Source organism: Mus pahari, chromosome 7 (genome assembly GCF_900095145.1).
Source record: "Mus pahari chromosome 7, PAHARI_EIJ_v1.1, whole genome shotgun sequence".
NCBI lineage: Eukaryota > Metazoa > Chordata > Mammalia > Rodentia > Muridae > Mus > Mus pahari.
Genome location: NC_034596.1, coordinates 109,849,629 through 109,874,539, shown reverse-complemented (window position 1 = coordinate 109,874,539; position 24,911 = coordinate 109,849,629). Strand labels below are relative to the sequence as shown.

At 42.1% G+C, this 24,911-nt stretch overlaps 1 protein-coding gene across 4 annotated transcripts in view; it reads right to left on the bottom strand.

The window, feature by feature from the left end:
- Nucleotides 1-20,708, bottom strand: part of Esyt2 (extended synaptotagmin 2) — a 98,975-nt gene extending 78,267 nt beyond the window's left edge. For 3 of the 4 annotated variants that reach the window (XM_029540579.1, XM_029540580.1, XM_029540581.1), the window contains exon 1: nucleotides 20,232-20,690. In XM_029540579.1, coding sequence (XP_029396439.1) covers nucleotides 20,232-20,561 — 330 coding nt within the window. In that variant the 5' untranslated portion in view covers nucleotides 20,562-20,690. Of the gene's footprint in view, nucleotides 1-20,231 lie in introns of all 4 variants that reach the window. The other variant, XM_021202012.1, reaches the window with a different exon arrangement.
- Between the last annotated feature and the right edge of the window lie 4,203 nt (nucleotides 20,709-24,911).

Here is a 24,911-nt window from a genome sequence, read left to right as displayed (position 1 = left end):
GAACATCCACATCACATATAAAAGGCAGGCCCATTGAATGGCCAACTTTTCAATAGAGACTAGAAAAGCCAGAAGAGTCTAGAACAGTGCTCTACAAATTCTGAAAGATTACAGAAGCAACTCAGAGTATTATATTCAGCAAAACTGTCATTTGGGGTTGAAGAAGAAAGAAACACTCTCCATAATGAAAACAAATTTAAGGAATTCATGACCACTAAGTAAGCTCTACAGAAGACACTAGAAAGAAAACTTCAGTTTGAAGAGAAAACACATCCAAGAAAGATTGATAATAAACAACTCTAGATCAGTTAATAAAAATGAGAAGTAAACATCATCACTATAACAAAATGACAGAAATGAATATACATTGTTCAATAAAATCTATTAATATTAATGGTCTAAATCTCCCAATGAAGAAATACAGAGTAACTGGAATAGAAAAGAAAGAAAAGAAAAAGAAGAGAAAAGAAAAGAAAAGAAGACTCATCCTTTTGTTGCTTCCAAGAAGTGCCCTTCATAATCAAAGAAAGTCATCACCCTTCAGCTAAAAAGTGGGGAGATCTATTCCAAGAACAAAGAAACAGGCAGGCATATCTACTCTAATTTCTGACAAAATAGACTTCAAATCAAAACTAGTCAGAATAGATAGGGAAGGACACCACATACTCATCAAAAGAAAAATTCGCCAAAAGGATATTGCATTTTTTTTTTAACATCTATGTCCCAAACATAAAAGCACACACGTTTATTTAATAAAAAAAAAAAAACTACTACAGCTTAAATCATATATTGACGCTCACACACTGATGAGACTTTAATACCCCACTATACTCCACTCTCATGAATAGGACAGATCATCCAGATAAAAATAAAACAAAGAAATAATGGAACAGATGTCATAAACCAAATGAACCTAACAGGTATTTATGGAACATTTCTTCTTCACTGCACCTCATGGGATAGTCTCCAAAACTGACTACACACTCACACAGTGAGGCTCAATAGATACAAGAAAATCAAAATAACACCCTTGCATCTTATCTGACCACCACAGATTAAAGTCAGGCATCAACAACAGAAACAAGAGAAACCATATAAATTTATGGAAACTGAACAACTTTCTACTAAATGAATAAATGGATCAAGACAGAAATTAAGAAATGAAATACTTTCTAGAATTAGGTGAAATTAATACATAACAAACCCAAACGTATGGGACTCAATGAAAGCAGTTCTAAGAGGCAAGTTCATAGCATTAACTGCCTACATTTAAAACCAACCAACCAATCAATCAACAAACCTGGGGAGAGCTCATACTTGCAACTTAGCTGCACACCTGCTCTAGAAAAACAGAAATCACATCCAAAAGGAGTAGATGGCAGGAAATAACCACACTGAAGGGTAAAATAAATAAAACAAGAAAACAAACACAAAAAATACAAACATTAATGAAACAAAGTTGATTTGAGAAAAAATAAATTAATAAAATTGACAAACCCTTACCCAAATTAACTAAAAGATGGAGAAAGAAGATCCAAATTAACAAAATTAGAGATGAAGAGGGGGACATAACAATAGACACCATGGAAATCAACACCAAAAGCAATCAATCTATACATTTAGTTCAGTCCTTACCAAAACCCCAGGGTGATCCTTCAGAGAAATTGAAAATAATTTTAAATTTCATTTGGAAGCAAAAATAACCCAAGATAGACAAAACAACCATGATTAATAAAAGAACTGCTGGAGGTATTACCATCCTTGATTTTAAGTTAATCCTACAGATGTACAGCAATAAAAATAGCATGTTACTGGCTTAATCACAGATACATTGATCAACAGAACAGAATTAAGAACCCGGATATAAGTCCCCTAATTATTTTATAAAGAGGCAAAAACAAAACAAAACAAACAGACAAATCCACATTGGAGAAAAGAGTTTATCTTCAACACATGGTGCTAGTTAAACTGATAGCTACAAGCAGGAGAATAAAACCAGATTCTCAACCCTCACCCTGCATAAACCACAGGCACCAATGTAAGACCTGATACCCTGAACTAGGTAGAGAAAGTAGGGAATACACTTGAAATTATAGGCACAAGAAAAAACTTTCTGAATTGGACCTCTGTAGAGTAGGCATTAACAACTGATAAATAGGACTACATGAAATAAAAAGCTTCTTTACAACAAAGAACTGTCCCATTCCAGGGAAGAGGCAGTTTACTGAGTGTGTGGGGTTTGGAGGCAGACAACTTTATATTTGACAGAAGGTTAGTTTCTACACAAAAACTAAAAATCTAAACATGAAGGAAAAAACAGTCTAATGAAATGTTGGAGCAAGGAACTAAACAGAGCTTGGAAAAGATTAAAAACAAATAGATGAGAAACATTTGTTCAAACATGCAACTTCTGTCTTGGTCAGGGTTTCTATTGTGAAGAAACACCATGACCAAAAGCAACTTGGGGAGGAAAGGGCTTATTTAGCTTTATTACTCCACATCACTGTCATCACTCAAGGAGGTTAACACAGAAACTCAAATAGGGCAGGAACCTGGAGACAGGAGCTGATACAGAGGCCATGGAGGAGTGCTGCTTACTGGCTTGTTCAGTCTGCTTTCTTATAGCACTCAGGACCACCAGCTCAAGGGTGGCACCACCTACAATGGACAGGACTCTCCCCAGTTAATCATTAATTAAGAAAATGTCCTACAGGCCCACCTACCATAATGTCAATTTTTCAATTGAGGTTCCCTCTTGTCCAATGTCTCTAGCTTGTGTCAAGTTGACATAAAACTAGCTAGGACATCAGCCATCAGGGCAATGCAAATTAAAACTACTTTAAGATTTCATCTTACCCCGATCAGAATGGTTAAGAGTAAATAAATTTTTAAAAAAGCTGGAAAAGGAAACATTTATTCCTTGCTAGTGTTCGTACAAACTAGTTCAAACAACATGTTAATCAGCATGAAAATTGCTCAAAAAGCTAGAAAGAGATCTATCACATGATCCTACTAAACTACTGTAGTAGTTACTTTTTTGTTGCTGTGATAAAACACCATGACTAGAAGCAGTTTATAAAAGGAAACAGTTTACTTAAGATTATGGTTCCAGAGGGGTAAAAAGTTCATCACTGAAAAGAGGCATAGTAGCAAATGGCAGGAAACAAGGCAGGAGCAGGCATCTGAGAGCTTACATCTACAAATACAACCACAGGAAGAGAGGGGACATAGGTGAGTGTGGTGGTTTGAACAGGAATGGCCCCCACAGAATCATGTGTTTGAATATGTGGCTCATAGGGAGTATGGCACTATTAAGAGGTGTGAACTTGTTGGAGTAGTAGGTGTGGCTTTACTGGAGGAGGTATAGCACTAAGGGGTGGGCTTTGAGATCTTGGTAACTTAACCCAGTTTTGTCCCTGCTGGCTTTGGATCAAGACTTAGAACTCTCAGCAACTTCTCCAGCACATCTGCCTGCACAGTGCCATGACGATAATGGACTAAACTTCTGAACTGTCTGCCAGCCCCAATTAAACGTTTTCCTTTATAAGAGTTGCTGTGATCATGGTATCTCTTTCACAGCAATAAAACCATAAGACAGTGAGGCTATATATTTTTACTTCATCCAGCAAGGCTACATTTCCTAGATTTCCCCATATAGTACCACTAACTAGGGACCATATGTTCAATGCCTACAGTGATGAGAGACATTTCTCACTCAAACCAACATAACTATTCTTGAGCAAACATTCAAAGGACTCTATCTTACTACAATGATACTTGTTCATGCAGCTTCATGGCTGTTCCTTAACAACAGCCAAGAAGCAGACGATGAATGAATAGTGAAAATATAGTACATTTACTAGGTGTTGTATTTCTCAACTGTTATGAAAATGATACCACATAACTTCAATCACAAAACATGGAGAAAACAAGCTGGTATTCATCCTGAAGCTTTATCCTTTCTAGTTAGCTTTCATCGTGTGGAAGGTCTTATGCATGCTACTGGAGAAGAAAAGGAATCATCAGTCTTACCTAGCTTTGAGCCCTGTGAGCTATAAAAACTAGCTTGGTAAGACAGGTCCACAGGTTCAATAGTGGCAAGAATGTTGTGGGAGTAACTGTTGTGGTTTGAATGAGAATGGTCTTCATTAATTCATATACTTGAATACTTGGCTCCTAGTTGGTAGAACTATTTGGGAAGGACTGGGAGGTGTGGCCTTACAGGAGGAGGTGTGCCACTGGATGTGGGCTTTGAGATTTCAAAAAACTCATGCTATTTGTATTTAATTTTATTCCTCTGCCTGGTGGCTGTATCTCAAGACACAGGCTCTCAGCTATCTCTCCAGTACCAGGCCTGCCTGCCTGCCTGCTGTCATGCTCTCTGCCAAAATGGTATGGCCTCTACTACCCCAGAAACCATGAGCCTCACATTAAATAATTATTTTTATAAATTACCATAGTCAAAGTATTTTGTCATGACAATAGCAAAGTAACAAATAGAAATCCGTACTGAGAGTGGGGTATTTCTCTGACAGACCTGACCATACCGTTTTCTTCTTTCTTTCTTTCTTTTTTCTTTTTTTTTTCTTTTTTTGGAGAAGTATAAAGACTTTAGAACTTTGAACTAGGAGACTGGTTGAATATTCTAAGTGGGGTTTGATGGACTATCCTAATAGTAGCATAGACAATATAACTGTTGAAAGCTATGTAGATCATGGAGGCCTCAGCTCAAGAAATTTCAGAGGAACAACATTAGCAAATGGGCTAAAGACCATTATAGTGGTATTTTATCAAGAACAGTAGCTAGTTTTTACTCTTGTCCTAAGAATCTGTCTAAGGCTAAATTGAAACATTTTGGATTAATTTCTTTGACAGAAACAATTTCAAGACCAGTATTGACTATATCACACAGTTACTAATGATCACTCTTATGCAGATCTACAATGAAAAAAAGAGCAGCCAGGCGTGGTGGCACATGCCTTTAATCCCAGCACTCGGGAGGCAGGCAAGCGGATTTCTGAGTTCGAGGCCATCCTGGTCTACAAAGTGAGTTCCAGGACATCCAGGGCTATACAGAGAAACCCTGTCTCGGAAAAAAAAAAAACGTTTTCAGTATCCTGCTTGTAAATATTTTAAAATAAAAAAAAAATAAAAAAAAAAAAAAAAAAAAAAAAAAAACAAAGAGCACCAGGAAATTTCATTTCATGTTGGAGCCAAAACTTGCGTTGACAGAGATAAAGATAAATGTAATAAAAGGAGTGTGCCCTTGGGCCAGACCCCACCCAGGTAATGCTGCAATCTGTGGGGGAAGGAAAAAAAAAAAAAAGCCTAAGGAGTTATAGGTTCCTAAAGAGCAACAACAAATCATAGCTTATGCAAATACAATCCAGGTTCCATCCCAAGCAGGCCTCAGAACTTGACAGCATCATCCATGTGGTTCTGGTTTTACTACATGATTCAAGTAAGCAACTGAGGCCAGGTGTGTACCAGGAAGATGGAGGCCAGAGAGGACACTGCATCAAGCTGTGAAAGTTAGAAGTCTAGATTGCACTGGGGACCCCAAAATACTGGTGCCAGAACTGAGGGATATCTACCTGAGAGATGTGGGAAATATTAAAAAATGGCACCATCCTGCACTATACTCAACTACTCCTGGCCCTGGTGATCTCACCACTTCTAGGCCAGCCCCAGGTGGCAGTCTTCCCAGCTCCAGCTCACCTGCCTCAGAGCCTCTAGTTTCTTCTCAGTCATCTACCCCCTGCGGCTAGTTGTCACAAATCCCTTTAACCCAGTAAATCAAAACTCTAGAAGCTTATAATTAATCAGTCAGATTTATATAACAATAAATTCTCAATTCAGAAGATGCCCACACAATAATTTCAGAGCCAGTTGATAATGATACAAGCTGCCCACCTAGATTAGACAAATTATCCCAATTATTCTATCCTTTTATGATATTCATAGCTACGCATGGCTATTTAAAGCCATGTGGAATCTGGATCGTCTTCCTCTTCCTTCATCTTCATCTTCCTTCTCTTCCTGTCCCTGTCTCTTAAACTCTTAGCTCTGCCTCCCTTTTCCCTGTCCAATCACAGGCTTCTTGTTGTATTAATATTTAAGTTGGGGGAAATTTCTGCTACAGGGAGAGCTACATACAAGGAGTAGAACCAGTCCAAAAGAAAGAAGTATGTTCCAGTCAGCAAAGCTGGAATAATGGAGCTATTTAACCCTTAGACATCAGACATGGAGTTACAAGATTTGGAATTACCCCTGTTGGAATTTGGTCATGCTTTGGTCCAGTATTTCCTCACTATGCCCATGTCACCAGTTTTGCAAGAGCAATATAAATTCTGTGCCATTGTATATAATTTGTATGTTGAAAGTATGTAATTTGCTTTTTGATTTTACAGGGTGTTATAATTAAGAGATTGTTCCTTGTCTCCAAAGAGATGATAGACTCTTAAATAGTCTTGAGACTGAAAGACTACGGGGAGTTTTCAATTTGATTTAAATGCACTTTGTATTATCATATGGCTATAAGCCTACAGGAGCCAGGGAATGGACTGTGGTGATTTGAATGTTTTGTCATGGCAATAGAAAAGTAACTAAGATGGTAATCAAGCATCTCCCTGTTCCTGACAGGGAGAGGGACAGGGACAGGGAGAGGGACAGGGACAGGGAGAGAGAAAGGGACAGGGAGAAGAACAGGGAGAGGGAGATGCCTGATTTAAGGCCTAACCCATAAAATGGAACCCATATCCCATACATTAGCAGGGCCAAGAACCTGTGGCTAGATAGTCATAGGCACTATTACTACTCTTCTAAATGGATATGGTATTAAAATGAATCTTAATGACTTGTTGCTGTATCCATAGGATTATAAATCTCTTAGGCCATATCAGAAGTGTTTTTGCAGATGTCAATTAATGGTGTGGGGGGGGGGCAGGGGCAGGGACAGGGACAGGGACAGGGACAGGGACAGGGAGACTGACTCTCTTCCCTGTAAGCTCAGGGATCATTCCTGAAGAGGAAGTGGAAAGATTTGTTAGAGGTGGATGACCAAAATGAAAATGTTTTCCAGATAATAGGACAGATAATTCACAACAGTTGTGGAAGCAAACAGGAAACACTAAAATTCCAGCATGCATGTGGGAGATAAGCATGAAATCCTATGCCTAGCTTAGGAGTTATTAGCAATTTCTAATTGCTGGGACAGGAGAAGTCAGTTTTCTTTAAGGGTGTGATTCCTGTTAGGTTAACTGTGTTCAGGGTAGCACCAAGGAGTATTTGAGGAGCACAAATTAATCTGATGAATTTAAAGAAAAAAAAGAGGGCATGAAGTTGGCTAAGTAGATTAAAAGAAAGGAGGAGAGTAAAAAGATCAAAGTAAATCATAAAAGTTCTTAAAGAATTAATAAAATATTTTTAAAGCTTTTAGATTTATTTTTATTTTCTGTGTAAGAATGTTCCACCTGTATGTATATGTATGTGCACCATATGCATACCTCATGCCCAAAGAAGACAAAGAGGCCATTGGATCCCTTGGAACTGGAGTTAGGGATGGCTGTGAACTACCATATGGGTGTTAAGACTCAAATTCTTGTCTTCTCCAAGAGCTGTAAGTGCTCTTATCTACTAGTTCATCTCTTCAGCCTTAAAAATGTAATTTAAAAAAACGCATAAACTACGAGAGGTAGTACATGCCTTTACTCCTAATACTTGGGAAGCGGAGACAGGAAGGTCTCTGAGTCTGAAGCTGGCCTGATCTATTCAGTGTGTCCCATGACTAAAGAAATGCTGTCTCAAAAAAACAAACACAAGGCTAAGAGCTGGTGAGATAGCTAAGTTGGGTAGCACTTGCTACCAAGACTGGCAACCTGAATTCAATTCCCAGAATCCACATGGTAGAACCAACTCCTGCATGCTGTTCTTTAATTTCTAAGCATATGCCATGGCACATGTGTGTCTTCACATACGCAAGACACACACACACACACACACACACACACACACACAATATTTTAATTTACCACATAAATTAAACTAGACACAAAAAGTCGCATACTGTATAATCCTATTTTTATATGAACTATCCAGAATAGATTCATGGTAGGCATTTTAAAACTGACCCAATAACCTCCCATCCTGACCTCCAGTGACCTACTTTCAAATCATCTTTCTTGGCAGAGCCACCATTTCTGCACCTGGAGCTGTCATCCACTTTCTCTCTCATCCCCTTTCTATTTTCCCCTCCCAGCACCATTTCCATGAAACTTAGCCTCTTCTTCATCTTCAGACCATCTGGCTGTTACTGCCAAGTCTGTCTTTTAAAAAACACTTACCACTCTAATCCATATTTGATGTTTACCTAGGGTCTGACAGCTAAAGCTAAACTCCTATACCATGTATTTCAGGGCCATGCTTTGCTGTTGAGTTCTCTCAGTTCTCAGAGCTGCCTTTCTGCCAATTATGTGGTCCTTTTTATTACACTTGGTTGGATGTATTCTATATTAAAACACTCAATTCTTAGGTACTAGGGCTACAGTGGAAAATGGAAATAGCCCAGTGATACAGTATTTGCTACCATGTACAAGGATCCTAGATTCAACCCCCTATAGTGTACAAACAAAAATTTGGTAGATAAATTCTTAGCAACAACATAAAATAGACACACTATAGTAAAAACAAAAACTTCGGGGTGTCTAGGTCTACTTCAATTAAAGTAGGAATGGAGGCAGCAAAGGGTATCTATGTGGAGAGAGACTAATGTGTCTCAGGCTACAAGGCTAGAGCACATTAGTTAAAACTGCACATTTCTGTAACTCAGGTGGTAATCCAAGAACACGTTTGCTTGCCTGTGCCTAGCATTTCACTGAACCTTGTCTTACTCCAACCTCACAGGGTATAGTGAGGCTCATTTCAATTCTCTTTCTGTTGAGGACATCAGTTTATCCAAAAGCACAAAATTAAGAAGGGTGGATCTCACTGAGGTGTGACTCACAAGGACCAGATCCAGAGTCTGAGCTCTTGGTTTCTGCTGGCTGCTTCTCACAATTAGCAACACAAACTTACAGAAGGACAAGACAATCCAACAAGTCTCAGAAATCCTAAAGCAACTATCATTTTATGGTTCTACATAAAACCACTATTTGAGATGAGAACATTCATGTCAACAAATTTAATATCGCCCACACAGGAAGAACATTCTGGAGTTATGACTCATTGTGGAGGGAATGTCTTTTGTAAAAGTCATTTTTTTTTTTTTTTATAAGAAGAGCTGGAGATAAACCTACCATGTCATTTTTTAAAAGGCAACTTTATTTTTTAATGTGTGTAAGTATTTTCCCTGCATGCAAGTCTGTGCACTACTTACATGCCTGATGTCTGTGGAGGCCAGAAGAGAGCTCAAATCTCTTGAAATTGGAGTTATAAACAGTTGTGAGCTTAGGAATCAAACCCAGGTCCTCCAAAAGAGCAACCAGAACTCTTCAACTCTCAGCCATCTCTCTAGCCCCTCTACGGTGTCTTATAACGTCTTACCATTCAAAACAAAACATTGCCTTCCACCTAGACTTTTATGTATAAAATTGTTATTCTAATGTGTTTAAAAAGCGTCCACATAGCTTTTAAGTAACTCAAGTATTCTTTTGTAACTTGAAAAAAAAAAAACCAGATGAAATCACTCAGAATCTAGTTTTATCTTTTCTGTCCACATAATACCTAACATTCTTGTTTTTCAAATGTCTCTATTAAATAAATAAACAATATTTCCATAAGACAGGCAATATTCCAAAAATCATAGTCATGTTTCTAAAGATTAAAAAGATAACACCCACAAAATAATGTCCAATAGAGAAAGGAAAATAAAGTAAAATGTTGTTCTCTGAAAAACAAAACCACACTTGTATTGAAGATTCTGTAGAATGATTAGCTAATTGTAACTTCCTAAATGTATTGCACATCAAGGGCCTGAATTACTTGGATCTATCTTGAGTCTCCTGAGAAGGTATTTATTACCTATCTCTGTATCTACCCAATAGCCTTCTGATTATCGAATCTTCGGAATGTATTAACTTAGAGTACTAGCTTCCATCAACCCAAAAGTTTAAAATGTCATTAGACAGATCAGAAACCTGGAAAAGAACTACCTTACTTGGTTATAAACTGTTTACTAGAGGTCCCCATTAATGTATTTGGCATATACACCAAGTTAAGACTGAGGGTATAATAACTCATGTAAACACTATGTAATGGAAAGGATGAGAATGCTGTAAGTCTCTGTTGGAATTGTAATAAATTTTCAATACATTGGATGAATGTCCTCATGCCAATTTCCAGTCTAGTCCTTTGTGAAATGAATCTCCAAGGTGGAATTTCTGATAGTTCTTCATTAGCAGGTATCAACAAATTTTTAACTTATAAAAGGTTTTTTTGTCTCCATGAGTGACAATTTAGGTTAGGAATTAATGCACAGACACAACAATCAATCAATTCTTCAAACTGGAAGCCCACAAACACTCTTGCCTCCACGTCCCAGATTTTTCTTCATTATCTGTCTACATATGTTTTGGATCAATTCAGGAGAAATTTTAGAAATCTACAGGGAGCCCCTGTCCTTGCACTTTGTAGCCTCTTAAGAAATCAGGCATGCCAAGCAGTGGTGGCACACACCTTTGATCCCAACACTTGGGAGGCAGAGGCATGTGGATTTCTGAGTTCAAGACCAGCCTAGTCTACAGAGTGAGTTCCAGGACAGCCAGGACTATACAGAGAAACTCTATCTTGGAAAAAAAAAAAAGTCAGGCATGGTGGACCACACCTATAATCCTAGGTATTCCAGAGTCTGAAATAAAAGGATCCTCTCAGCCAGGTTCGGGGACTGGGAGAGACAACAAGGTGAAGCCCATCAAAAGTGAGGAAAGAAAGTCAGGGAGGGAAACAGCAGAGAAGAGGCAAGAAAATGGAAACTACACAATGTTCTCCTAAGAGACATGTGTAGTTTTGAAATAAGCTATGAAAACACTGTTTGTTTTTTTTTTTGTAGCTCTGAGCCCTAAGGAAGATATATATATCTCACATCCAAACATATCAGTACTAAGAAAGGCTAGCCAAAGAGAGTGGTTCAAGGTCAGCCTGAGGTACACAGTGAGTTTAAGGCTAGCAACTTAGCTCAAGAAAAATACTAAAATTTAAAAAGAACTTGGCATGTACCTCAATAGTAGAGCATTTATTTAGTAATATGCAAGGCCCTGGGTTCAATGCCTGGAATTAATAAAAAACTGTATAGCTATATCAGTAGATATAAATTTTCTACCAAAATGTCAGTAATGGTTATCATTAATTAGGATTCAAGGTTACTTCCCCCCCCCATACACATTTATTCTTGAAAGCTTAAAATGTTCTAGGATGAAGGTATATTCTTCTTATATCAGAAAAAATTATGTCTCAAATACCTATTAATCTAGTAACATATGTTATAAAGAAAAATACAATTGAAATGTTAAAAAAATTTTAAAAATTGCTATCTGACTAAACAAAAAAAAATCATAGCTTTCCAAACGTGGATGAAGGATGCTGGATGCTGTCCTACTCTCGTCTCACCCCAGCACTGCTGGGCAGACTAGTCCTAGAGTTCAGTCACAAAAAAACCTAAAGGCAACCAAGGTGCACCTAAAAGAGGCGTTTCTGTTTGCATTGACACGTTCACCTCTTGAACTAGATACTCAGAGGCATCCCAGAAAAGTGCCCATAAAGCATCCATAAGCACCCATACGAAAAAACAATTAACAATCACACATCACAAAATTAGAACTACCTGCACAGATGGATAACCATCAATACACCTCATATTTTTTATTCTTTTGGGGGGGGGGCAGTTTGAGACAGGGTTTCTCTGTATAGCTCTGACTGTCCTGGCACTCACTCTGTAGACCAGGCTGGCCTCGAACTCAGAAATCCGCCTGCCTCTGCCTCCCGAGTGCTGGGATTAAAGGCATGAGCCACCACGCCCGGCATATTTTTAATTCTTATCAAGAAAATCTTTGCTGTCACTGAGCAAACTTGGTGGGCAATACTTGTAATCCTAACACTTGGTAGACTTAGGTAAAAGGTATGCTTTGAGTTCAGAAACGAATTGGGTCACACAGTGAGTTCCAGGCAGCCTGAGCTACAAAGTAAGGCTACCTCAAAAAGGAAATGAAAACACTTTTTAAAATTAGATTGATTTAAAGATTATTGCTATTGCCTTATGAATGTACAAAATGCCCTAAAAGCATTTAGAAAGAACAAACAAATGAACAAATGAACTAAAGAATGAAAGGAAGAAAGAAAAGCATATACTTTATCAACTAGGACTTAATAAAAGGGTTACCTACTTTTAAAAACTCAGTAGTTCAGAGCCCAGAAAAATTAAGTTTTATACCAGATTTTTCCCAAACAAATGATCTTTAGTATACTTAAATATACAAAAGTACACAGTAACCTCATTTACTATATAATCTTCTGGCAACTACCATCAAGGACATTTGAACATTATGGACTAATTTTTGTTATTAATATTTAAAAATCTATTCAATTTTTATGTGTTTTGTCTGAATATATGTATGTGAATCACTTGCATGTCTGGTGCCTAAGGAGGTCAGAAGGGGGCATAGTAGTCTCTGGAACTGGAGTTCGAGTTAATGATGAGCTACCATGTGGGTGCCTGTGGTCAAACCCAGATTCTTTGGGAGAGCAACAAGTGCTCTTAATCTCTGGACCATCTCTCCAGCCCCTGGGCTACATATTTAATATATTCTTCCTGAATGAAAAAACTAACTGATTTAGGGCTAGAGATATAACTCAGTTGGCAGAATGCTTGCCTATATGAGGTCCTGGGTCTGAACCTCAGCCACACAAACCAGACATGGTGGTACACACCTGTAATACCGGCACTTAGGAGGAAGGGGCAGGAGGATCATCCTCAGTGATTTAATGCTAGCCTGGCATACATGAGACCCACTCTCAAATGAGGAAACAAAATAAAAGAATTGATCCTTAAATATTTTTAACTTTCACAAGACAAGAAAACTTGAAAACAGTAGAGGGGAAATATTAATCAAAGAATATAAAACTTCACTTAGGATATCTACTGTAGATCAAGTTCAGGATATCTTCTGTAGATCATGCTAACTACATTAATATCGGTTTTATGAATTCTTGAAAAGTACTAAGAAATTTTTTCTCACTATAAAAAAGTGACTTGGTGTACTGGCTGGTTTTGTGTCCCCTTGATACAAGCTGGAGTTATCAAGAGAAAGGAGCTTCCCCTGAGGAAATGCCTCCATGATATCCAGCTGTAAGGCATTTTCTCAATTATTGATCAAGCAGGGAGGGCCCCTTGTAGGTGGTACCATCCCTGGGCTGGTAGTCTTGGGTTCTATAAGAAAAGCAAGCTAAGCAAGCCAGGGAAAGCAAGCCAGTAACATCCATCTATGGTCTCTGCATCAGCTCCTGCTTCCTGATCTGCTTGAGTTCCAGTCCTGACTTCCTTTGGTGATAAACAGCAATGTGGAAAGTATTAAGCTGAATAAACCCTTTCCTCCCCAATTTGCTTCTTGGTCATGATGTTTGTGCAGGAATAGAAACCCTGACTAAGACACTTGGTAAAGATGAGAAGCAATACATGTATTAAGTAGTTCAATTTAGCAACTGATCAATGTATACGTATTTGATCAATGTACATATATTTAATAATGTATATGTATCAGAAAGAAGTGGGACTGGAGAGATGGCTCAGCGATTAAGAGCACTGACTGCTCTTCCAAAGGTTCTGAGTTCAAATCCCAGCAACCACATGGTGGCTCACAACCATCTGTAATGAGATCTGACGCCCTCTTCTGGTGCATCTGAAGACATCTATAGTGTACTTAGATATAATAATAAATAAATCTTGATAGTGTACACCTTTAATCCCAGCACTCGGGAGGCAGAGGCAGGCGGATTTCTGAGTTCCAGGTCAGCCTGGTCTACAGAGTGAGTTCCAGGGCAGCCAGAGCTACACAGAGAAACCCTGTCTTGAAAAACAAAACAAAACAAAACACACAGGCAAAACAAAACAAAACAAAAACAAAAATCCACTAACATATAAAAATAAATCCTTTTCCAGTTTCTTTAAAAATGAAATAAGTAGATAAAAACCAAATGACAGAAAAACCAGGAAAAAATATCTATAAATAAAATGGGGAATGATCTTGTGCAAAGACAACTACAGAAACATTAGCACTTTCTTAAGAACTGTGCTGCTCAGGGGGCTGGTGAGATGGCTCAGTGGGTAAGAGCACCCGACTGCTCTTCCGAAGGTCCGGAGTTCAAATCCCTAACAAGATCTGACGCCTACTTCTGGAGTGTCTGAAGACAGCTACAGTGTACTTACATATAATAAATAAATAAATCTTTAACAACAACAACAAAAAGAACTATGCTGCTCAGACTGGAAGATGGCTCAGCACTTAAAAGCACTGACTGTTCTTCCAAACAACCTGGGTTTGATTCCCAGAACCTACATAGTGGCTAACAACCTTCTGTAAATACACAATTTCCACCTACACAAAATGTATGGAGCACAACACAAGTACTATTTTCTCTGGACGTTTTCTAGATACTAAAGTGACACAGGAATGAGTCGAAAATATGCTATAAGTTTCCTTTTCTGATTTCACAAACTTACATCTGAGCACATTACTGTTTCTCCTGCCTTGCCCAAGCTCTACATGTCTCACAGAATGTGAGATATTTTTAATTAGGTACCTGCAAATTGCCAGAAATGTGTGGGAAACCCAAGAAAGGAATACCTTTCCTCTTCCTTCTTCAGAGCCTATGTAAAGTTCAGTGAGAGCATTCCTGTTTCTATTACTAAGGGTCTGGGCAGATCCACTGGGGCACTTCTGCTCCTCATACCTAAGGGCCTGGGAGGGTCCAGTGGGAACATCTGTATTCCTCAATCTTTACCATGTAAGTAGGGTCAATGGGAGCACTACTAATTGCCCTTGCTTGATGTGTTGTTCTATTTTTTTTTTCTTTAAGACTTTGACTATTTATTTACTTACTTACTTTTTTTCTTTTCAAAACAGGGTTTCTCTGTGTAGCTCTGGCTGTCTTGGAACTCTCCCTATAGACCAGGCTGCCTTGGAACTCAAAGACTCAAAGTCTCTGCCTCCCAAAGGCTGGGATTAAAGGAATGTCCCACCACTGTCCTACTGTTTCACTTTCTATCACATGAAGAACTTAAAGTGTGTAACAGATCTATCCAGAGAAGGTGGTTCAGAAGAACAACTTCTAACTATTCTCCATTGCTGCGCTCCTGAACTCTGGGGCTTCTGTCTCACAGAACATTCCATCATTGTCATTGTTCACATCAAATCTGGGAGCTCTTTTTTAAACTTAATTAGTCGTTTTATTTGTTTACATTTCAAATGTTATCCCCCTTCCCAGTATCCCCTCCACAAATGTCCCACTTCATTCCCCTCCTCTTTGCCTCTAACAAGGTGCCCACCCACCCACTCCTGCCTCTCACCCCTCTAGCATCCCACTTCTCTGGGACATTAAGCCTCCATAGGACCAAGTGCCTCCCCTCCTACTGATGCCAGATGAGGCCATCCTCTGCTACATATGCAGCTGAAGCCATGGACCAGCCCACATATACTCTGGTTAGTGGTTTAGTTTAGTCTCTGGGAGCTCTGAGGGGTTCGGTAAGTTGATACTGTTGTTCTTCCTATGGGTTTGCAATCCCATTCAGCTCCTTAAGCCCTTCCCCAACTCTTCCATTGGTCCCTGGGTTCAGTCCAATGGTTGGCTGTATCTGCATCTGTCTTAGTTGGGTGCTGGCAGAGCCTCATAGAGGACAGCCATACCAGGCTCCTGTCTGTAAGCACATCTTGGCATCAGCAATAGTGTTGGGCTTGGTGTCTGCAGGGATGGAATGGATTGCATGGTAGGGCAGTCTCTGGATGGCCTTTCCTTCAGCCTCTGCTCCATTTTTGTCCCTGCATTTCCTTTTGATAGGGACAATTCTGGGTTATAAATTTTTAGATGGGTGGGTGGCTCCATCCCTCCATTGGAAGCCATGTCTATCTCCTGGAGGTGGTCTCTTCGGGTTCTATCTCCCTGGTGTTGGGAATTTCTGCTAATGTCATCCCCATTGGGTCCTGACATTCATTTTTATACATACTCCCCTTACCAAAAAACCCTCCCTGATCCTTTCTTCAAATCATATGTGTTGGAACCTGGTCAAAAGAATGATGTATGGTAAGCCGGGCAGTGGTGGTGCATGCCTTTAATCCCAGCACTTGGGTGGCAGAGGCAGGCAGATTTCTGAGTTCGAGGCCAGCCTGGTCCACAGAGTGAGTTCCAGGACAGCCAGGGCTACACAGAGAAACTCTGTCTTGAAAAACAAAACAAAACAAAAAAACCAAAAATGATGAATGGTGAACAATGCCTCAGGTGCCTTTTGTTCCCTGGATTGTTCTTGAATGTGATTTTTGTGCCTCCTGTGACAAAGATTTACATTCAATTTATAAGGTATTTTTATTTTCTTATTGAATGTCAGAATATAGCTATAGAACCTAATCTGGTGAAAGGACATACCAAGTGCTAGTCTCAGTGTACCCTGAATCTGGACATGGCCTTCTGCCTTGTTTTCATGCTTTCCCAGCTATAACCTATATTATATGCCATGGAATTGTGTTTAAATTGGTCTGTCCTAAGAAAGTTATGGGAAAGAACTGCTCTGCTAATATTCAATACGTGCTTACTGGGGTTTATTTACTGTTTTTCTGATCATGTTTTTCTGAACTCAACCTTACTTGGATCATTACTTTTCGCTTTTACGTACATGTATAAAAGTACACTGAAACTGAAGTAAGATGGTCTGCAGCATTCGACTGTAATCTGTCCATTCTTTCAGGCCCTCAGATCCAAGGTCCAACTGACAAGATTGGCTGAAAGTTAACAATATGCTACCTGAGGCTATCACCAGTCTACCTACTAGATTGTCAGTTACATCTACCTGAAAAGAATATAAATGTGAAGACAGGATGAGTTTTTATATTTCATCAAAAAGGTATGATTAAGTTTCTCTGCTTGTCATGGAAATTAAAAAGGATTTCATAAACTGTTAACAAAATACAAAAGACCACACACAGTCCATTGTAAAATTATAGACACACAAACCAATCTACACACTAGATTTATAGATTTACTTCATATCTGTAAAGTACTCATATTTGATCTAAGTCCCACCTTTAAAATTAAAACGAGAATAATACAACTAAAGCCTCAACATACAGGCTGATAAGTACATGTATGGTAAATTTAAATTTAGTGTAGTTTAAACAACAACCCAGGAATTTATTGATTATTTTTAGAAACCTCAGGAAACTATGTTCTAAGTTACTGGAACACTTAGAACACACTGGGCAATGCAATCTAATTGGTACAGCCTGTACTGCCTGGGCATAACCAGGTGTGAATGTAAAGAAACTCAGTAGCACCTCCATCTCATCCTCAGAGTGCTAGGAAGTATTCAGATTAAAATAATTGTTTTATACCAAGCTGATTCAAGTCTCATAAAACGTTTTGAAAGTATCAAAAAAGCCAACTGTTTATTCTTCCTTTACATGAGACTACCATGCATTCTTTTATTTATTTTGTTCTTAAATTATAGATATTATATGTTGGCTAAACCTACATTCTCCTAAACTTTCAAAAAAAAAAAAAAAAACCACTGGGAAGAAAGTTATCCCTCTAAAGGTATACACAATAAGAGAACATATCCAAAGAAACTGGTTTTGATTCTTAGTAATCCACACAATGAGTAAAAAAATAACAACTTTCACCAAGCTAAGCAACAATGTACACAAGAGGTTAATGTTTCTATGCCTACAGCCATAAAATCATTATACACTGGCAGTAGTAAAAACAGAAAAGAATCACACATTATTCTACCTCTACCAAGTTCTGAGTTTTCAAATGAAAATAAAAGTGCAGCACTGTCCCTATCCCCATGTCCACCTTAAATTTTCATTTTGCTAAATAAAATGAAAAAACTGTGGGTGAATTTATCTAATGGTGGGAATAGAAAGTTGGTACCATACTAGCTCAGATCTTCTCATGTTTCTACTCCACAATGAGTCATAGTCATCAATGTACATTACAGTCTTTAGCATGTACATCATGTTCAAGACAACATATCAAATCAACATCCAGAAACCCCAGGAACCAGAAAAGCATGTTAGCACATATCTGTAGTCCCACACCACTGTAGCTGAGGAGACCTTGTCTCCAACCAACCAACCCAAACAAACAAAACTCTGCACAGGGTTGTCAATGTAGTTCAGTGGTAGACCACTTTACTATCACTATGGAAGCCTTAGGTCTGACCCTAATACCAAAAAACGAAAAACAACTAGAAACAAAAATAAAAACAAGAAAACTGACCAATTACCTTTTTATTCCATTAAAATTTTGGCTCACTATGGCAGCAACTGTATTTTATTTTCTTTGTGAAAACATCTACATTTTGCAAACAATGTTTTAAAAGCTAGTTTACATCAGTTGCTCAATAATCAAGTATTTTTGGAAGTCAGCACTACCCTGCACCTGAAGACTTCAGTCTTATTTATGTTGTTGTTTGGTCATTTAACTACTAGCTTTTAACCAGCTTTCTGAGAGCATTTAATTTAGTGTAGCAGAGACACAAGACACCATTACTGCATTCTACAGTGCACCACTATTTGTTTTTTTCTCACCTAGGCTACTCTAACTTCCTGTTTTTTTATACATTCCTTTACTGCTAGCTAAATGATACATCATATCAGTTACTTTCATTTTCCAAAACACTCCTGTCCTACACATTCACTATGTATGTGCAGATTTTTAAGTTTCAAAAGTACTTCACTACTACAGTTCTAACTTCAGTAGCTAACTGTCATCACGAAGCGCTACCTATTATGTTCCTCTTGATTTAGGGAACTCTTCCTCTTTAATTCTTGTTTTTTGATACTTGTTCCACATACTCCATGCCATATTTCACAGGTGTTTCCTAGCTGGAAAGGAGCAACATTCTCCAAGTTCTTTCTCCATTTAAATTCCTTCTTTCTCCCTTTCAAAACTTACCACTACCTACTTCCACAGACATTTACATCAAGCATAACACTGTGCAACATTTATCTTAAAATATGCACTATTTCCTTCTCTCTGAAACTGACATTAACTCTTTGCTAAGAAAGACAGTGAAGAGAAAAAGATGATAATGCCCTCTCCAATAGGTTCAAATACTCAATAAGTAAAAAGCATTTTTAGGAAAAAATAATACCGTAACTTATCATTACCGTTCACTCTTTCAAAATCTCCCTCTATACATGTTCACCCTGGATGTTAAATGATCACATCAAAGTGCCTAGTCTTCCCTCTGGTATTTTAAACAATGAAACAAACATTTCAATTCAATCCTGTTAGACACAACTAAGAAATGAATGAGTCTTCCTAATTTTTTATTAACTTCTCCCCATATTGTCTGTCACTACTTTTTAAATCAGAAAGGAGAATCTGGACTGTTCCAGGCCTGCAGCGCCATGCTGGCAAAAGGTTTATGGAATCACTCTGGACAACTCATCGCCCACCAAGTGTGCTTCAGGGCGGTAGTCGCTGCCAGCATGAGAGGAGGAAGAGGCCCAACTACTAACAATGACCAATTCTGCCAAGTTAGGAAGTATTCACTACCTGCGCACTTTGCTAGCGATGGGCGAGGACTGAAAGCCAGGAAGAGGACTGAGAGCGGACACTCTCAGAGCAGATAATGACCGGGACACCTCGCCCAGGATGAGGGTGGGGACAGCAATAATGACACCTGACTTAGGTGGGGGAGGTGGGTGCGCTGACACAAGTGAGACTCAGACGCAGGCCCTCGCTCAGAGCCGGGGTGGGCCACAGTGGCCAGAACTCCCGAGGAAAGCAGATGGGCAGAGTGCTGACAGAAGACAGCAGTTTACAGCAGGAGAGGCAGACGGCAGTAAGGTCACACACCTGACTTGGTCCGGGATTGAGGTTGTGCGGATCCCGGATCGGACCGAGATTCGGAGCAAGCGGTGGCTGACACCTCACTCGGGCTGGGGCTTGAGTTCCCCACCCGTCACTGAGGAGGGGAGAAGGGTGGCGCGGACCTGACTCCGCTCAGGTCTGGGGACAACACTCACCCAGGCGGGCAGGTCGCAGGCGCGCACTCCCAGGCGCACAGCTTGCTCCTCGTCCTCCAACAGCGCCAGCGCGCGGCACAGGCGGCTGGCCTTGAGGCCGCGGCTCCGGCGGCACCAGGCGAGCAGCCCGAGCGCCAGCAGCACCCAACTGAAGCTCAGCCCCAGGTAGCCGAGGGCGTACACCGGCAGCAGCAGCGCGAAGCTGCGCGCCAGCTGCCCCAGCAGCCCCGGCAAGTCCACACTCAGAGCGCTGCCCGGGGCCTCGGGCTCCGAGCGGCCCCCAGCCCGGCCAGGACCGGCCTCCGGCCCCTCGCCCCCCGCGCTGCTCATCTCCAGCCGCGCCGAGCACTCCTCCCTGCTGAGGCGGGCGCGGCTCTCCCACGGACCGCAGGTCGCTCTAGCCCGCGCGCCAGCGCCCCACTGAGGGGGACCGCGGGCGCCGCCGCTCCACTCCTCGAAAGGGCGGGACTCGGCGTCATCACGGTGCGCAAGGCCCTCCCCCACCGAGGCGTCTCCCGAGAGGGGCTTGCTCGGGATGAGCGCGTGTTTTGGTGACGCGATCAGCGTGCGCCCGGCTCTCCCTTCCTGGGATCCACGGTCCAGAGACCGTCGACCCTGAGAGAATCTGGGCGGGGCGAGATGTCAATCGCCAACCCGATCCCGCTCGCTCGCCCGCGCCCTCAGAAAAGAACCCCGGGCGGCGAATGGTGTGTGCCTGGTGTCATCGCGCGGTCGGCCCCGCCCCTGCCCTAGGGTTGCTGTGCTGCCGCTCTCCGGTCGTTACACCAAGAAGGGGCCGCGGGCGAAGCCATAACCTGTGAGAAGGGCGGTTCCCTGTGCGCCCTCAGAGGGCGGGCGGCGCGCCAGAGGGACACACCCGACGTGGCTCGCAGGGGAGGGAGGCGTGGCCTCCGCGGGTGTTGGAAGGGTGCCGTGGCCCTGACTGGTGGAAGGCTAGCGGGCTGAGTCCTTTTCAGCTTAGCGGAGAGCTCGGCGTTTCCTCAGCCTTCTAGTCGGGGCTTCGGCCAGCCTCTTGCCCGTCCTAGCTCCCTGGCGGAGAACTTGAACTTGCAGGTGCCAAGGGTTAAGAGGAATGGCACCTGGGGCTGCCTCTGTGGAATGAGAACTTTGCGCCTGCTGCAATAAAGTTTACCTTGAGGCCTTACTGTGTGGTGGCGCCTCTGGGTCTAGTACTCCTTCAGGTCTGACTTCCCAAACAAAATGGCCCCGGTGAGGTTAGGAAAACACAGTTGTCATGAAGATTTTTTACAAAAAGGCAAGCCGGGCATGGTGGCGCACGCCTTTAATTCCAGCACTCGGGAGGAAGAGGCAGGCGGATTTCTGAGTTCCAGGCCAGCCTGGTCTACAAAGTGAGTTCCAGGACAGCCAGGGCTACACAGTCTCGAAAAACTAAAAAAAAAAAAAAAAAAAAAAAAAAAGGCAACCAGGGTCTGCCCCCCCCACCCCACCAGGGGACATATGTGAAGCTTGCAAAAAGAAAAATAAAGGAAGGAAGGAAGAAAAGGGGGAAGAAAAGGGAAGGGAAAAGAGGCATCATCTACTTTAAAGTTTGCTGAAGAGGAGCTGGAGAGATACCCAGTGTTAGCACCAGGATACTGCAAGCCCCGCCTAACCATATGCTCGACCTGCTCCTCTCTCTCCTCTACACTTCTACCCACTTCGCCGCCTCCCCCATTCCCGCATAATAAACCTCTCCCATGTGGAACACCTTGGCCTGGTCTGCTGCTTGGTTTATCCGTCCAAAATATAAAATTGGTGCCGAAACCCAGGAATGATTGATCAATCAGAAAAAACCAGCACCTGGTGTACCCGAGGGGCACGCAGTGGACACAGCGGCAGGTACTGAACACAGCATCCACGGTAAGATCCCCACTGCCTTGTCTTGTAGCCAGTGCGCAGCTTGGCTCCAGCGGCTCCGTTCCAGCGGCTCAATGGCTCAGCTCACAAATTCCCCTTCCCCTCTCTGAGCCAGAACTCTTGGCGGCCCCACATTCTAGCACCTAAGCAGTTGCTTGAGAAAAGACCCGACCAGGGCTCATGCAAAGGCCAGGGGGGGAAGGAGAGCAACTGTCCGCCATTTCTACCATGTGACCTGCCGCTGTCCCGGGGCACAGAAACTTTAAACTAAGCTGTGCCATTCCCACGTGTCTTATAGGCTGGACTTCCACGTTCCCATTTTACCAGTTCTCAAAAACCTCTCGCACAGACACCGGCATACTATCGGCAGGGCCTGTCGGCGGGGAGTAGCCTCCAGTCCATGGAACAGAACCTGGCCAGCTCTGCCCAGGGACTAAGAGGCTAGACCCAGCTGGCATAGCAGAGACACTGCCCATGATCTCTGTACAGGCCCCCAGCGGGTCAGAAGCTGCTCTTCCGTACAGGCCCCCAGCGGGTCGGGCCCCCAGCGGGTCGGTAGAAATCCCTGGCCAGGGTGGAGCACGTCGCATAGTAAGTCCGGGACTTACAGGGTAGCCACTAGAGGTCCTCGTGACGACTTGGGCACTCTAGCCTGGCTAATTTCCTTTTTGGTTTCTGAGTTGTTCTCTGGGACGCCGGTAAGAACACCAGGAACCTCCAGAGCATGGGCAACCACGGGTCTTCAGAGAAAACCTTGAGTCATTAAAGTTCACACCTCCTTTAAAGGCATCAAAATTGATATCTCTTTGCAATAAAGTCTAGACTCAGTACTCACTAGATAATGGTTCTCGATGGCCAATTAATGGNACCTTAGANCCAGTTGTTTTAAGGGATCTTAATACATACTGCCAGCAAGCCGGTAAATGGGAAGAGGTTACCTATGCAAAATCTTTCATCTATCTTCGTTCCAATCCTGCTATGTGTTCTTCCTGCTCTCCAACTCAACTCCTGTTAGCCATGACGGTACTGGACCCAGCTTATGAACCACCTCCTTTCTGCCATAGGCCTGCTTCTGCGCCGTTTAGAACCCAAGCTGCTACCTCAGCTTCCCCCTACTGAGTCTCTCCAGGGCCTGCCACCTCCAGCTCTCCCCCTCCTTTTGTACCAATTGCAGGCCCCTCTAAGTGTTCTGCTTTGGCACCCACCTTCACACCACCTATTACTCACCCTAAGGCCATGACCAAAGCCCCAAGCTCTCCACCCCTAGAAGAATCTGACCCAGCGACTGTCCTTCCCTTAAGGGAGGTTGCAGGGGTAGATGGTCTGGTCAGAGTGCACGTCCCCTTCTCACTGAGTGAACTCTCTCAGATAGAGAAGAGATTGGGCTCCTATACTTCTAATCCCCCTGCCTTTATCAAAGAATTTCAGTATATCACTCAGTCGTACAGCTTGACTTTTCATGATATACACATGATACTAACAATTTGCTTCTCGAGGAATGCAAGCGAGTTTGGGAACAGGCGAGAGCGCATGCAGACGAGATTCACCAAACAGAGCACATCCAATCAGAGCAGAGACAGAGCCTGACCTGGATCCTCAATGGAATTATAATTCCCCAGGTGGTACTCTAGCCAAGGACAGGTTTGTTAACATGTCTTTTGGCAGGTCTGAGAAAAGCAGGTATAAAGCCAGTAAATTTTGAAAAACTTCAAGAGGTTATCCAAGATAAACAGGTTTAGTGACTCACTTCTTTTCCTAGAGCTACCCTGACATAAAAGCTAAATTGGAAAGGGGACCCCTGACTCCACAGGCAGAAGTCCTGGTGCTGGCCTTCAAAGTGTACCATGGGAGAGATGAGAGGGTTCGCAAGCAGAAGTATATGCTGGCAAAAGCTGTCCGACCAGCCCCAGCTGCCACCCCGAGCTCATGGTCCTCTACCCAGAGACCACTGGGCACCTGTTACAGGTGCCATCGAAAAGGTCATTGAGCCAAAGCTTGCCCTAATCCTCGCAAGCAGAGGAGGCCATGCCCTAGGTGCCATCAAGAGGGACATTGGGCTGTTGATTGCCCCCATGTTACGCAAAACAGGGGGGCATCACTCCCAGATTAACACTCCAACCGATCTCCTAGGCTTGGCTATGGCCGACTGACAAGGCCCAGGCTCCTCTGACCTGACCACTGCCATCATGAACAGAGAGCTTAGGGTAGCCACTTACTCGGTCCTAACGGAGTTTTGGGGGCCCACATCTCCCTCTCGTTTTCCTATTGTCAGGCAAGGACAACCTTGTTTCCCATATCAGACCCTACCACTTAATTGCGTTTTTAACCTCTCACCCATTCCTTTTTGGTAGTACCCACATGTCCTGTCCCATTATTGGGAAGAGATCTCCTATCTAGGCTGGGAGCCCCTAACTCTTTTGCTCCCCATATTTGCCTGAACTCAAGCTCACCAGCCATTCCTCTGCTCCTCCTTTTAGCCAGCCAACCTACTAACAATACCATGTCATTCCCTTTACCAGCCTCACAGGTAGATCCCCGAGTCTGGGATATCCATAACCTCTCTGTTGCTGGGACATCCAGAACCTCTCTGTTGCTAAACACCATTTGCCTGTTGTCATCCAATTGTTGGACTCTACCAGATATATTACCCAGGCTCAATACCCGCTCTCTCTCTCTCTCTCCAGACCCTCAAGGGACTCAAGCCGATCATCTCTGACCTGTTGATAAAGAAACTCCTTCACCCTACCCCTTCTCCCTTTAACACCCCTATACTGGCAGTAAAGAAACCCAATGGTGCCTATC